This window comes from Carcharodon carcharias, chromosome 11 (assembly GCF_017639515.1).
Source record: "Carcharodon carcharias isolate sCarCar2 chromosome 11, sCarCar2.pri, whole genome shotgun sequence".
NCBI lineage: Eukaryota > Metazoa > Chordata > Chondrichthyes > Lamniformes > Lamnidae > Carcharodon > Carcharodon carcharias.
In genome coordinates this window covers 59,022,467-59,038,643 of record NC_054477.1, presented here as the reverse complement: position 1 = coordinate 59,038,643, position 16,177 = coordinate 59,022,467, and the positions used below count along the sequence as shown (strand labels likewise).

Sequence of the window (16,177 nt, the reverse complement as noted above, 5' to 3'; positions counted from 1 at the left end):
GAAAGAGACCAGAAAATATGTAAAGTAATAATGCTTAACTGGGGAAGAGTTAGTTTCAGCTATTTAACAATGGACCCAGCACAAGTAGATTGGAAACTGCAATTCCAGGGTACAGTAGTAACAGAGCGATGGAAGGCTTTCAGGAAAGAGAGAGATCAGGTTCAAAATAGGTATATTCTTTTGAAGGGATAAGGTAAAGTATTCAAAGCTAACACATCAAGGAAATAAAAAAGTTAAAATACAACAGAAAAAGGAGCCTTATGACCAATGTCAGGAATAGGATTCAATTAATGACGAGGAAGATTATGGAAAGGACAAGAGTAAACTGAAAATTTAATAGAGGAGGCAAAGAGGTTGCAACAAGGGTTAGCGGACAGTATTAGATTGAACCAGAAAATATTTTGTAAACCTACAAAAAGTGTGCTTTATAGGTAAAGTTTGCTAGGTAAAAGATAAATCTCCATACAGAGACAGAGGTAGTGGGTAAGGCTAAGGCTTATGTGAGTACTTTGCATCTGCCTTCACAAAAGAAACAGATGGCGTGAAGGTCACACTAAATCAGGAGATGGAAGACGATGATAACAGATGGCATACTAAAAAGATTTTTCCTGATAGTCCAGTAAATCACCTGGTTCAGATGCAATGCACGCTAAAGTTGTGTTGCTGAAAGGAGCAAAAGTTGTGTTGCTGAAACAGAGGCATCTTTAAGTTCTCATTGGTTACAGTAGTGATAGATGAATTAAAAACCATCCACCATTCTCCATACATAGGCAATACTGTACATTCACAGAAAGATCAAATATTAACTTTTAAAGCCCGTTTTAGGTCTTTCATCCTCAAGACTCACCACTAGTAGCTCAGCACTGACGATGACATTAGGATTTGCTCTGTTTATAGAAATTTACCAGAGATATCTGAGTCTTCCTACAAGTTGAAACTAGTTTTTCGTTAGAATTTTTAAAAAACTACCAAAAAAAGGGATCTCCAAGCTGTAATATGGGGCCAAGAACCAATGACAAAATTAAATATGAAGAAATGAGATTTCAATGGCATCAAAAGTATATCAACTGCTTATATAAACTGGTCTACTATTTAATTCAAAGTGAAAAACATGGCATTCATTTCACTGCTGTGAAATCAGTGGTATGAAATAAAACACCAATGCACATTTACATCCTAATAACGAGTGTGTAAAAAGTAATTCCTCACATCACATCTGGTCTAATAGTGTGGGAGACTGTTTACTACTGTCCAAAGAAGACCCAAAAAGGAACAAGGTTTAAAAAAAATGAATATAATATACACTGCATTCAAAAGGTAGTAACACATTTCAGCATTGAAGTGATACTGGTAAAGCACTAGAGCTATATATTTTAATACTACAATCTGGCACTCCAGACTGTGCATATCCTTTAAAAAATGATTGCAGAATTCATCTTATCAGGGCATTTAGTCAGGACTAAATGTTCATCTGTCACAATGAAACACTTCATTCAAATGTTGGGTTAAAGCTGATTTGTGTTGAAATAAATGTTATTTTTATAAATACTGGATAAATGTTCAATTACATTAAACTATGCATTCTCCACTTATTTAAAATTAATTAAATGGTCAGGATTCCATCCTTTGCTGAATATGGCAACATAACTGCAATAAAATTACAAGCCACTAAAAACCCACCAAACTGCAGAACATCACCAGTTTAATTATTTACCTAGAAGGGACAAGCTTAAAAAGGAAAAAGGCTCCCATCCTTTATATAACTGAAATTTCAAAAAAATCTTGAATTGTCTAAAATAATTATTTCCTACCACCCACCCAAATCTGTTTTTCTTACTTACATTGTCCATGTAGTTGGGTTTATACCCTTCTTGCTGCCTTCTCAATTCATCCTGCTCTCTCTGGCGCATCATTTCCTCCTCTCGTCGGCGACGTTCCTCTTCATGCCTGTTAAAATTTAATATGATCTTACGTTAAGATAACATAATAAATAACAAAGTATGTCCAACTTAAACAACTAACAATATATTGGAACTATCATTCAGTTTTGTGGTTTAATGCATATTATGATTACTAGCTACTTGGAGACGACAAAGACATGCCTAGCCCAGTCAACTTTAAAAAATCCTCCTTACTAATATCTGAATTGTACAAGTTCTCACAAAGGCTAGTCAAGCTAGCCTATAGGCAGTCAATATCCCAGGCTCCTCCATTACCAACCCTGGTTATATCCTGGCCCACCCACAAGACAGGCCAACGAAAGATGGCAGCGCAGTAATATACAGTCAGGAGGAACTGGCCTTGAGAAGCGACAACATCGACTACAGACTATATGATGTTTCATGGCACTAGGTTAAACATGGACAAGAAAACCTGCTGATTGCTCCCTCAATTGATGATCCAGTAATTCTCTATCTTGAGAATCATTTAGAGGAAGCAATGAGGATAGAAGGGAACAGAACGTACCCTGGATGGGGACTTCAGCCCCACTACTGACTGAGTTTTGAAGAACATAGATGCCAGACAGGGCCTGAGGCAGGCAGAGAGAACACCAAACAAAAACTTTCCTGACTTTATCTTCATCAATCTGCAGAAGTATTTGTCCATGACGGTACTGGAGACAAAGTCTGATTTTCACAGGGAAGGCAATATTTATTGTGTGTGTGGCCCTACCACCATGCTAAATGGGATAGACTCAGAACAAACAGCAGTTCAGAATGGGCATCTGTAGGTATGATGAGCCACTAGCAGCATTAGAATTATAGTCCACAATAATGTGTAACCTCATGGCCTGGCATATCCTTCCATCTACCATTACCACCAACTCAGGGCACCACCCTGGTTCCATGACAACTGTAGAAGAAAATGTCAGGAGCAGCACCAGTTGTATCTGGTAAATCTACAATGGGGGACTACATGCTTGTTAAAAAGGGGAAGCAAGGAGCAATAGATAGAACTGTGATCCTACAGCCAACAGATCAGATCAAAAAGTCTGTAGTTTTGTCACATCCAGTGATGAAAGTGATGGACAATTAAACAACTAACAAGAAGAGGGAGCTCCATGAACACACAAATTTTTTAAACGATGACAAACCACATCATGAGTACAAAGACAAGGCTGAAGCATATGCAACCATCTTCAGCCAGAAGTGCTGAGTGGATGATCCGCCTCAGTCTCCACCACAGGTCCACACCATAATACCAATCTTCAGTCTATTTGAGTCACTCCATGTAATATCAATGAACAGCTGAGAGCACCAGATACAGCAAAGGCTATGGGCCCCCAACAACATTCTAGTTGCAGAGCTGAAGGCATGTGCTCCAGAATGAATCGTGCCTCTAGCCAAACTGTTTCAGTGCAGCTAAAACACTGGCATCTACCTGAAAAGAGTGGAAAATTGCCCAGGTAGAGTGTCCATAAAGAACAAGACAAGGTTAACTTATGTCCATCAACCTATTCTCGATCATCAGCAAAATGATGGAAGATGCCATGTTTATTGCTATCAAGTAGAATGTGCTCACCTTAAAACTGCTCACTGATTCTCAGTTTGGATTCTGCCAGGGGTACTCTGCTCCAGACCTCATTACAGTCTTGGTCCAAACACAGGCAAAAGAGCTGAATTCCAGAGGTGAGGTGAGGATGACTGCTCTTGACATCAAAGCAGCATTCAACCCAGTGTGACATCAACAAACTCTAGTAAAAGTGAAGTCAATGAGAATCAGTGGAAAACTCCAGTGACTGGATCATACCTAGCACCAAGGAAGTTGGCTGACAATTGTTGGCAAGCTATGCATCCCAAAGGAGTTTCTCAGGGTAGTGTCCAAGGCCCAACAAGCTTTGGCTGTTCTATTAATGACTTTCCCTCCAACACAAGGTCAGAAGTTGGGTGCTCACTGATGATTGCAGTGTTCAGTTCTATTTGAAACTCCTCAAATAATGAAACAGTCCATGTTGCCATGCAGCAACGCCTGGACAATATTGAAGAATAGCTGTCAAGTAGCAGTCATGCCACACAAGTGACAGGCAATGTCCACCTCCACAGACGAGCCTAACCATCATCCCATGACATTCAACAGCATTACCATCGCCAAATTTCCCATCAACACCTGGCGGTCAGCACTAATCAAAACCTTGATTGGGCTAGGCATAAATGCAGTAGCTACAAATGCAGGTCAGAGGTTGGATAATCAGCAGTGACTTAACTTCTGACTACCCAAAGTTATCAACATCTATAAAATATACAAATTGGAGCATTATGAAATTCTCCAATTGACTTGATGAATCCAGCTCTAACAGTTGAGAAATGGAATACCATCCAAGACAAAGCAGCCAACCTGACTGGCACCCACAGTCCATACCATGGCAGCAGTGTACACCATCTACAAGGTATATAGCAGCAACTCACCAAGATTTCAACAGTACCTCCAAAATCTTCAACCTCCATGACCAAAACACACATGGGAATATCATGACCAGCAAATTCCTCAATTCACACACTATCCTGACTTGGAAATATAATCCTAGAACACCCCATCTCACAGCACTGTAGGAGTACATTCACCACACAGGCTGCAGGAATTCAAGAAGGTGGCTCACTACCAACTTCAAGGGTAATCTGGGATGAGAAGTAAATGCCAGCCTTGCTAACAGCACCCACATTCTATTAATGAATTAGAAATAAACCTCTTATGCTGATCAATGTTTCAAGACAGATAAGCCAGGCACTAGATTCTAGACCGTGTCACGCAGTTAGCACCAAATGTAATTCTATTTCAACTGGAAGTTTGAGAAATTAAAGCTATTTGCAGTAGAAATCAAATACATTACAAAATGTTTCCACAAAATGTAAATTACACCTTTTAAAAAGGAGCATGATAGCACATGCACATTTACATTTTAGTTTTAATAAATCAATTAATGGTATCATTTTTTGGTTTATATTAGAAGCACGAGATTTACCCTGCCAGCAGGTCCAACCCATCTACCCAAATTAGATTTAAATTGCTTAGCTCACAGTGATAAAACACTTACAAAACTGTTCAAATGCAGTTTGAATTACAGAGTTTTGAAGAACAGACACCAAGCAGCAGCTGGTTTAGTGAGGGTGTCCTTAGTTGTGATCAAAAGGGAGGTTTTGGGAAACTTCCAAACATGTAGAAAAAAATGACAAGGCAAAACCATGGGGAGAATGTCACAGATTACAGGCCAGGTTGACTGAAAGTTTTGTCATTAAAGGAAAGCAAAGCAAGGAGAATGTGTCAGATAATTGGGAAAGGAAAAGGTACATGTGAACAGAGGACTGGAGATTACCAAGATAGGTTATGAAAGAATCTACAAAGATGAGGATTCTAAATTTAGGGTGGTGCAGACAGGTAAGAATAGAGATTATAGGACAGTTAGACTGTTACTGCAGTTTGGGTTTTAGGCACCAGTTTTGGATAAACTGATGTCTGTTTAAGGTATAAGCTTTGTAAGTCAGTGAGAAATGGGTTGGAGATGAGGCCAGAGGCAACCAAGATGCAAAATGATCTCTTCAGTAGAGGCCGGAGTAAAGGCAAGGTCAAGCAGAGGTGGAACAGGATGTCTTGCTGATGTAAAGCGGAGATAAACACATCTTCCATGTTCTCACCTTCATCTGTCCATCTCTGACTCTTCCCTTCGTGGACTTCTGTCTCTGTTTTTGAGAATAGCAATACACTAATATTCACCACAAGCCCACAACTACCTTATCCTCATACTTAACTGCCTATAAGGGCACTATATTCCAGTCGCCCGGTTTCTTGGTCTCTGTCGCATCTGTTCCGACAATGCAACCTTGCACACTAGCACTTCTGATACCTTTCCTTTTCCTCAATTGAAGACTTCTCCCCAACGTGGTTGATAGATTGGACGTACTAAAGGGCCCTATTTCACCTAATTTTGCTCCCGCATCTTCCCCTCCTTCCCAGAATTATGACAAAGTTCTCCTTGTCCTCACCTTCTATCATACCAGCCTCTACATTCAACATGTCACCCCCCACCATTTTTGCCACCTCCAGCATGACACCATCAAATACATCTTCCCCCACTGCCCATCCTTCCACTTCAGCAGTTAGGGGAGGTGACAGGGTAGTGGTATTGTTGCTGGACAAGTAATCCAGAGACCCAGGATAATTCTCTGGGGAACCGGGTTTGAATCCTGCCACAGCAAATGGTGGAACTTGAGTTCAATAAAATCTGAAATTATAAGTTCAACAATGACCGTGGAACCATTGTCGATTGTTGTGAAAACCCACCTGGTTCGCTAATGCCCTTTAGGGAAGGAAATCTGCTGTCCTTGTCCTTGCCTGGCCGGTATGTGACTCCAGACCAACAGCAACGTGGTTGACTCTTAAATGCCTTCTGAAATGGCCTAGCAAGCCACTCAGTTGTATCAAACTGCTACAAAGTCACAAAAAAAAGGAATGAAACTGAACGGACCACCCGGCATCGACCTAAGCATCGGAGACGACAATGGCAATTTCAGCCCTGTTGACCCTGCAAAGTTCTCCTTACTGACATCTGGGGACTAATGCCAAAACTGGGACAACTGTCTCACAGGCTAGTCAAGCAGCAACCAGACAGTCATCCTCACGGAATCATACCTTACAGATAATGTCCCAGACAACCACCATCACTGGGTATGTCTTGTCCCACTGGCAGGACAGGCCCAGCAGGGGTGGCGGCACAGTGGTATACAGTTGGGAGGGTGTTGTCCTGGAGTCTTCAACATCCTGGACCCCATGAAGTCTCACGGCATCAGGTCAAGCATGGGCAAGGAAACCTCCTGCTGATTACCACTTACCCCCTCCCTCAACTGATGGATTAGTACTCCTCCATATTGAACACCGCTTGGGGGAAGCACTGAGGGTGGCAAGGGTGCAGAATATGCTCTGGGTGGAGAGCTTCAATGTCCATCACCAAGAGTGGCTAGGTGGCACCACTACTGGCCGAGTCCTAAATGACATAGCTGCTGGACTGGGTCTGCAGCAGGTGGTGAAAAACCAACAAGAGAAAAGCATACCTGACCTTAACCTCACCAACCTGCCTGCCACAGATACATCTGTCCACCACGCAGTCATTACAAAGTCGAGACAAAACCCCACCTTCACAATGAGGATACACTCCATTTTGTTCTGTGGCACTACCACTGTGCTAAATGGGATAGATTTTGTACAAAGCTAGCAACTCAAGACTGAGCATCCATGAGGCGCCGTGGGCCATCAGCAGAATTGCACTTGAGCACAACCTGTAACCTCATGGCCTGGCAGGGCCATGACATACTGGTCCACTCCTCAGTAACATCAACACAACCTCTCTTTTCTATTGCACCTTTCCATGCAAGCATAAGAGATTCAACACCTATCTTTTTAACCTCCTTCCTTCACATGACACAAGGCCCCAAACACTCCTTCCAAGTGAACCAGTGAGTCCCATGAGCTCATTTCAATTTAGCACCCAGTATTTGCTGCTCACTATGTACTCTGCTGGGGAGACCAAATGCACACTGGGTGAACTGTTTGCAGAACACTTCTTTTCAGTCTGCAAACACAAACCTGAGCTTCCCATCGCTTTTTGTTTCAACTCTCCACCTTGCTCCCACCATGACCCTTTTACTCCTACCCTGCCATTGTGTTCCAATGAAGCCTCAACACAAGCTCAAGGAACAGCATCTTTTTTGACACAGCCTACCATTTTAGATCATAACCTCTGGTTTAATCCTGTCTTGTTTTTTTTTTATCCCTGCATCCCTTTATGTTGCATTCCAATGGCTGCTATGTCCTCATCTGGACACCTTCTTTTGTTTCTTTACTCTACCCATCACCATGCTCTTTGGGTTTTGTTCCATGAAGCCTTTTGTCATTTAATCACTCCTGCCCTATCACACATGTTTTTCCACAAACTACCTGCCTATCCCACAAAACCTATTACATTTTTAATTTTCCTCTGTCCTAATAAACCTGAAATGTTAACCTTAATTCTCCACAAATGCTATCTGACCTGCTGAGTATTTCTAGTTTTTATTTCATTTCCCATGTTAATACTCTCACATTAAAAGTATATTTTTACATTTTTTAATCAGCTCGGTTCATTCTGTAGTACTCTCACATCAAAGAGTTATAGGCTGCAATGCATCTCCAAGACACGAGTGCATAATCTTGAATGACACACTGCTGCAGTGCTGGAGAACTTTGGTTCAGGCGTGTGTAGAAGTCCCAGGGTATTAGTTAAAGAGGGCGTTGCTCTCCGGTCTGGTTAATATTCCTCTCTCAATCAAGGGCAAAGAAAGGAAATTAACTTGTCATTCATTTCACTGCTGTTGTTTCACACATTCACTGCACTTTTATAATTATGTACTGCATGGAAAGTATTTTGGAGGGAAACATTTGAAGGATGTGATGATACATCATATAAATCCATGTTCTTTTCTGACACGTGGCACTGATTTTCCTCTCCACCCCGCCTAGCACAGGATAAGACCGTCTCTGTGCACATGCCTGGCTTGACCTCAGATGAACAGAGTCAATTCCCAACCTTCAGCCAACATACAATGGGTGCCAGGCATGATCATCTCCAAATCATGCAAATTCCAAGTCAACTATAGGGAATTTGTCACTGTTGCAGTTCTGAAAAGATAACAACTTCTAATTTCTAGGTGTTATTTGTAATCTGGGGGCAGCTTTCAGTAAGTAAATAGCTTCAACCCAAAATGTAAGCAAGGAAATATTTCAGTTGTATCGAACCTTGGTCAGAACCCAATAGTGGTAATATGGTTGAATTTTGGCACTGAACTTCAGAAAAAATATATTGGTCTTTTATTCTACTAAGCTTAGAAGAGTGAGGGTTGACCTAATCAAGGCCTTTAAAATTATATTTAAAAAAAAACAGGGAATTGATGAAAGTAGAAACTATTTATTCTCATGAGGGAATCTGGATCTGAAAGGTTAACTCAGTTTCTCTCTCCACAGATGCTGCATATCTGCTGAGTATTTCCAGCTTTTTAGCATCCGCAACATTTTCTTTTCACACCAAACTTGAATATATTTACGTCTTTGACATGAAGAGGGGAAAAAGCAAAAGGAAATGTAACTCAAAATCTAAAGTTAACTGAATCCGAAGAAACACTTGAGCAATTCTAGATCCAAGAGGCAGAAATATCAAATTGCTGATCAGAACACTGTCAAACTTTGCATGGAAATGTCAACAGGTTGGTAAAGTAATAATATCAGAATCTGTTTCTAACAGGTGTGCTTTAAATATTTGAGAAAGTGCATGCTTGTTTAAGTTATTAGTAAAAGAAATCAGATTTCTGAAATTGTATTTATTTCATTGCGTTTCACATTACCAGATAAAATATAGGAACATTTTATACACAATCCACATAGTGAGGCCATTTATGTTTATGAGGGCCTTCACTGCTGTGTAATTTAGTATTTTTAATGTAGCATTTAGTCAGTTAGTTATAGCAGTGCCAAATATAGAGATGCATGTGCTTCAAGATCATCATTAAACTACTGCCCATAGTTCACCAGTGTGGTGCATGTTGTATTGGGCACGTTTGCCCGAGCAACATGAGCCATTCAGCACCTAATAAGATAAACTAAAGCCAGCTAACAAATAGATAGAGGCTACCCCACTTCAATTCAAACGAGCTGCCAGCAATTAGAAGGAACTTCCATATCATCAATCAGGGCTTTGAATTCTGGACACACCTGTCAGCATCTCTTTTCCTGCACCACCCAATTTCTCCTCCCCCACCGCCTCAACAAGCATGAATCATGTTCTGGTTCATAATGACACCACCAACATACAAAAAAGTGAGAAAGTATCATTTCTCCAGATCACTACAATTAATTTCAGTACATATCTCATATGACTGATGCTGCCAAGTATGCACAATGCAGATCAATGCACAACAAAACTATCATGCAACAGTAAAATAACAGCCAAATCCAAAAACGGAGACTAATGGATAAATGACTTTTTTCTATTAATTTTCTGCTAAAAATAGGAAGTAGAACTAGCAAATCACATGCATCCAGGACTGAACAGTTACATAATTGCACCAACAGGATCTGAAACTTTACAGAGTGCAGGAAAATTGTTCAACTTAAAAGAATAAGTTAATTGGAAGCCAAGTCAACATTCAAACTGGTATTTACAAATAACCCAAATATGTCATCAGCATACAGGGGGGGAAAAAACCATTTCAGATTTAAATGTAAGTTTAATACCAGATACAACCATCATTCTCATCTCCTCCACTCAGAAATGTGAATAACAGACAAAAACAGATCATAGCTCCATTGAGATAGCTTGTTAACAAGTCATCTTCCCCCATTTTAATGTAAGTTAAGGGGCAGGGGAGGGGGAAATTAAACCCCAATTGAAAGCTGTACTGTACGTCTTTAATTAAATGCTTCAGAAAAAGAGTCCTCCTATAACATACTGCAAGATCATAATTTGATCTGGATATACCTCATTTCTATCTGCTTTCGTTTCTGCAGCTCTTGATTCCTCATTTCTTCCAGGCGTCTCAACTCCTCTTGGCGTCTCATCAAATCTACAAAAAAAATCATTTTGAATGTAATACTTCTACAGAACGTACAATAGATCAGTCATTTTTTTTTTAAAAAGATACCTCTTTTAAAGGTGTTTGCACTGGAAGTGTCTATACAATATGTTTAATAAATTTCCAGCTCTGTTGATTTCACAATAGTGCAACAAAACTATATGGCATACAAACTTAAGTTAGTACTTCCAAAGTAGCTATATGATTACCAACACAGCTGCAGGAAACCACAGCAGACCAAACAACCCACTAATAGCAATGATCTTTGTTTACAAAATATCCCACTCAAAAAAGTTAGATACCCACTGGTACAAACTTTAAACAATGCATTCGGAGTTTTTTTGGACAGATTTAAAGCAAGAATCAAAAGATTTATTTCAATTCACACAGCTGCTAACTTATTAGTGCACATGTTAAGTGTGCCAAAATTCAGTTTCAATGCTTTCAGTATTCAGAACCTCCTGAATTTTTGTAAAATATCCTATAGTGCACTGTGAGCTGCCGGCCCCCGGGCTGATGGCTGGGCTGCACAGCCTTTGGCTGTATACGCCTGCCCCGCTGTGGGCTCCAGCCTTCAGTTGACCTTCCTTGTGCTCAGCCAGGTCACCACCTTCAGGTTATCTATTCCTCTACCAGCCCCAGTCAGAGCCTTGGCTGGTGCATAGCCACAATATCAAGGTGGTGCAGGCCTCCCAAGTGGTCTAAGTGGATAAGGGTGGAAATAGCAGAGAACAGCTGGGGACCAATCAAACAGACGTGGTCCACGTATTCAGGGAGAAGCTCAGCTCAGCTCCTAGAGCCTTGCAGCGACCACATGAGAGCCTGGTTCCTCAACTCAAATGCTCCCAGATTAGGTACAGGTCAACTGCCAGCCATTGCCACCAGACCCTTTCTTGGTCCTGGTAACACTCTCATAAGGAATATTTGTGGCAGTTTCTTTTATACTATATTCATCCAGGTGCCATTCAGATCCCCCCCCCACCCAGGTAGCACTTGCCGTGTTTGGTGCAGCTGCAATTAGCAGGAGGGGAAGGCAACGCTGTATCTGGGGCAGGAATGTAAACCAGCATGTTTTCTCATGGCAGAATTATTTTTGTTTAGCTTGTCTTTTTTCAGGAATACATTAGGTGCTCGACATGAGGGATAGCTATATTCCTACGTACTCTCACGTGACCTTGAGTTTTCCGCCACCCAGGCATTTTATAAACTAACAAATGACATGCATACAACCTGCAAATATGTAATTGCAAAACAGGAACTCCACAATGACCAATTCACACTAGTACATATTGTTTTTCCACAGGGACAAAGTGGAGAAATTAGGAGTAAATGTCACAGTGCTATTGAATGTATATGTTCCTAACAAAAACTTGGCTATTATTTTGGGGTTCTTAAAATACAAAGGAATAGGGAAAGGAGAAAAATTCAATGTTGTTAGAGAGCAAAGATGAAAAAAGGGTTACATTAGCATAATTTAATTACAGATCCATAGTCATTTGGTAGTACAGGACTTGAGTATTGATGAAAAAAAATGTCTAAACTATTCATCTTGCACTCATCAGGGCACTTGCAAGAATACCAATATATGGGGGAAAACAACAGATCCCTAAACGTGACAGGAAAATGGAAGAGGAAATGTATAGACAGATCAGAGAGTAAATGGAGAAAAAGGAATGTAGTTCTTAAAACTGTGTGCATATCCTTCCTTAAGCAGTATTTTACGAATATTTACAAGAGGAGAGGTACGTCTGGATGAATTTGAGTTGCAACGTTAAGTCAGATAGGAATTAAATATGCACAAGCACTTCAGAAGCAATAACCACACTATATTAAGCCTCAAGGTCCAAACAGAGTGAAAAATATCAGCACAAAATTGAGGGCCCCAGGTTGTAATAGGGCCCATTTTGAAAAGGTCAATAAGCTGACGAGGAAAGAAAAATTGACAAAGGGCATTTTCAAAAAGAAGATTGCAATGTAACAGAATAATTAAACAACTCAAAATGGTGTGGATAAATTAAAAAGATTAGAAACAAATTTGAACTAAAAGTAAGGATATGCATGAAAGAAGAATCTGAAATGAATTGGACCATAAAAAGTAACAGAATACTGGTTATTATGAAAAGGTATAGGATAATCAAGGCAAATCTATATAAAACCTCAGCAAGATCAGATTCAGGTTCCATGCTATGGGAAGGATGCCAAGTCAATTAAAAGTGCAGTACAGATTCACTAGGATGTTGTCTGGTGTACTGACCTCTACCTCGCAGAGGCTGAGTGCCAACTCGCAGACACTTCCTCATACCTCCCCCTGGACGACGACCCCACCACTGAACATCAAGCCATTGTTTCTAGGAGTGTCACTGACCTCATCTCCTCTGGAGATCTTCCCTCCACAGCTTCCAACCTCGGATGGCCCGCTTCTACCTCCTACCCAAAAACTACAAACAGGACTGTCCTGGCAGACTGATTGTGTCAGTCTGTTCCTGCCCCACGGAACTCATTTCTTGCTATCTTGACTCCATTCTCTCTCTCCTTGTCCAGTCTCGTCCCACCTACATCTGTGATTCCTGATACCCTACATCGTATCAATAATTTCCAGTTCCCTGGCTCCAACCACCTCCTCTTCACCATGGACGTCCAATCCCTCTACACATCCATCCCTCACCGGGATGGTCTGAGGGCCCTCCACCTCCTCCTTTAACAGAAGCCTGAACAATCCCCATTCACCACCACTCTCCTTTGTCTGACTGATCTTGTTCTCTCACTGAACAATTTCTCCTTAAACTTGTGTCATTTCCTCCAAATAAAAGGTGTGGCCATGGGTACCCGCATGGGCCCCAGTTATGCCTGTCTCTTTATGGGGTATGTGGAACATTCCTTATTACAGTCCTACCCAGGCCCCCTCCCACAACTCTTTCTCCGGTACATCGATGACTGCTTCGGTGCTGCTTCATGCTCTTGTCTGGATCTGGGAAAATTTATTAATTTTGCTTCTAATTTCAACCATTCCATCACTTTCACATGGTCCATCACTGACACTTCTCTTCCTTGACTTCTCTGTCTCAATTTCTGGTGATAGACTATCCACCAATATTCATTACAAGTCCACTGACTCCCACAGCTACCTCGACTACAGCTCCTCACACCCTGCTTCCCATAAGGACTACATCCCATTCTCTCAGTTCCTTCACCTCTGTTGCATCTGTTATGATAATGCCACTTTCAAAAACAGTCCTTCTGACATGTCTTCCTTCTTCCTTAACCGAGGTTTTCCACCCACGGTGGTTGATAGGGCCCTCAACTGTGTCTGACCCATCTCCCGTGCATCCACCCTCACACCTTCCTCTCCCTCCCAGAAACATGATTGGGTCCCCCTTGTCCTCACTTATCACCCCACCAACCTCCGCATTCAGTGGGTCATCCTCCGCCATTTCCACCAACTCCAGCATGATGCCACCACCAAACACATCTTCCCTTCACACCCTCTGTCCGCATTCTGTAGGGACCGTTCCCTCCGGGACACCCTGATCCACTCCTCCATCACCCCCTACTCCTCAACCCCCTCCCACGGCACCTTCCCATGCAACCGCAGAAGGAGTATAATGAGGGGAAGTGTAGGCACAAAAATAAAAAAGCGGATATTTTTTTTTAAAAAAAGGCATGAAACTTGTAAATGTTGATGCTGAGGTTTTTGGGTGTACTCACACAGAAGGATAAAAGTTGATGTGAGGCATAAGAAGCAATTAGGAAGGCAAATGGCATGTTGGCTTTTATTGCAAGGGAACTGGGGTACAAGAGTAAGGGATTCTTGCTCAGTTGTACAGGGCTTTGGTGAAACTACACCTAGAGTAGTTTGCAGTTTTGGTCTCCATATTTAAGGAAGGATACACTTGCAGCGGAGATAGTACAACAAAAAGTTTCACTAGATTGGTCCGTGGGATGAAAGGATTGTTCTACAACGAAAGCTCAAGTAAATTGGGCTTATAATCTCTAGAGTTTAGAAGGACGAGAGGTGATCTCATTGAAACATACAAGATTCTCAACGGTTTTGACAGGGTAGGCACAGAGGTTATTTCCCTTGGCTGGGGAATCTAGAACACTGGGGCACAGTATCAGGATAAGGGGCTGACCATTTAGGGTTGAGAGGAGGGGAAATTTCTTCACTCAAAGGGTTGTGAACCTTTGGAATTCTGGATGCTCCATTTTGAGCATATTCCAATTTGAGACAGATAGATGCTTGGTCTCTCAGGGAGTTAAGGGTTATGTGCTGCAGATGAGAAAGTGGAGTTAAGGCTGACGACCAGACACGATTGTACTGAACAGAAGAGCAGCCTCCAGGGGCAGTCTGGTCTACTCCTACCCTTTTATCTCATTAGGTTCTAGGTTTCAATCTACTGCAATTGCTCAATAAAATGTCAACTATAACAATCTTACAAATAAAGTGCAGCAACCTGCCTTGTCTCATAAGCATAAGCTGATGTTCATGACGAGCAGCTTCCATCTCTGCCTCTAGTTTCTGCTTTGCTTCTCGGATGTTTCTGTCAACTTGCTCACGCTGTTGCTTTTCCATTTCATCAAGAGCTTTCCACCGAGATGCATATTCAAATTCAAATGTCCCAGGCTGAGCAAAACGTGGTGGCTGCTCCCTTTCCCTAATACAATAGAAACATATGTTAAACATAAATCATCAAACCACTGCTTAATGACTGCCAGTTTCAGTATTTATGAAGTACATGCAGCTTCATGCCACTTTTGGAAAAATGTGGGTTATCATAGGCTGTCTGTGCATTACTTCAATATGCTATTTTCAAATACACCAATAGCTTCATTACCCTCCTAAAGGATTCTCATCAATGGGGAAAATAGAGACAGGGAAGTTTTTAAATCAGCCCCTGCAACACAGACCATCATTTCATGGTGTAGCAGCTTTTATTTTTCCATATTAAAAGTATAATGGTTCTCATATGTTGAAGTGTACAATCTTCAACATTTTATAGAATGTAGATATTTCAATAATCATTTTCTAATCAATAACTTGGTTACTAATTACCTGTGATAAAGTCCCCATTTTCTCTGATTTATTGCTTTTGACCTAGAGAGTGTTGAATAATCTGCTCAATGTCAAAGTAAAATGCACAATTTAGGGAAAAAAAGGCTTCAATATCAGAAGAGACCTTAACTGATGCCAGGCAGCACAGAATTTGGAAAAAGCTGTAGCAAAAGGTTACAAGTGAGCATGTCAACTAGCACTTGTTTCCCTTCTGATGTGGGTCGAACCCTCTGTCAGAGTAACAAGACACTTGTGAAATGTGGAGCTAGTCACATTTGTACAGTATTGTCCTACTGAGTTCAGTCAAGAAACCTTTGATAGGAATCCTTGACTTTCAAATCAAGTGCCAAGAATGAAAAAATGCTCTGTACAAAATAATAGAGATGCTTCTGAGACAAAATTCTAAATATCAATCTTGGAGTGCATTCCCAACATAATTTTTGCACCACCACTATTCTCAGCCCTACAAAACACTAAAGTTTTACTGTAACTGAAAAATAAAAAGCTCCACGTGACCCTTAGACATGGAAAGTGA

The 16,177-nt window shown here is 41.1% G+C and overlaps 1 protein-coding gene across 7 annotated transcripts in view; it reads right to left on the bottom strand.

Annotated features, from left to right (window-relative positions):
- Window positions 1–16,177, bottom strand: part of LOC121284008 (paraspeckle component 1-like) — a 106,534-nt gene that overhangs the window by 81,642 nt on the left and 8,715 nt on the right. For all 7 annotated transcript variants that reach the window (XR_005944419.1, XR_005944420.1, XM_041198910.1 and 4 more), the window contains 3 exons: window positions 15,048–15,244; window positions 10,499–10,583; window positions 1,842–1,947 (listed from right to left, as the gene is read on the bottom strand). Coding sequence is in view for 5 of the 7 variants with exons in the window: in XM_041198910.1 (XP_041054844.1) it covers window positions 1,842–1,947; window positions 10,499–10,583; window positions 15,048–15,244 (388 nt within the window). In the remaining 2 variants the exon portion in view is untranslated. The remainder of the gene's footprint in view (window positions 1–1,841; window positions 1,948–10,498; window positions 10,584–15,047; window positions 15,245–16,177) is intronic.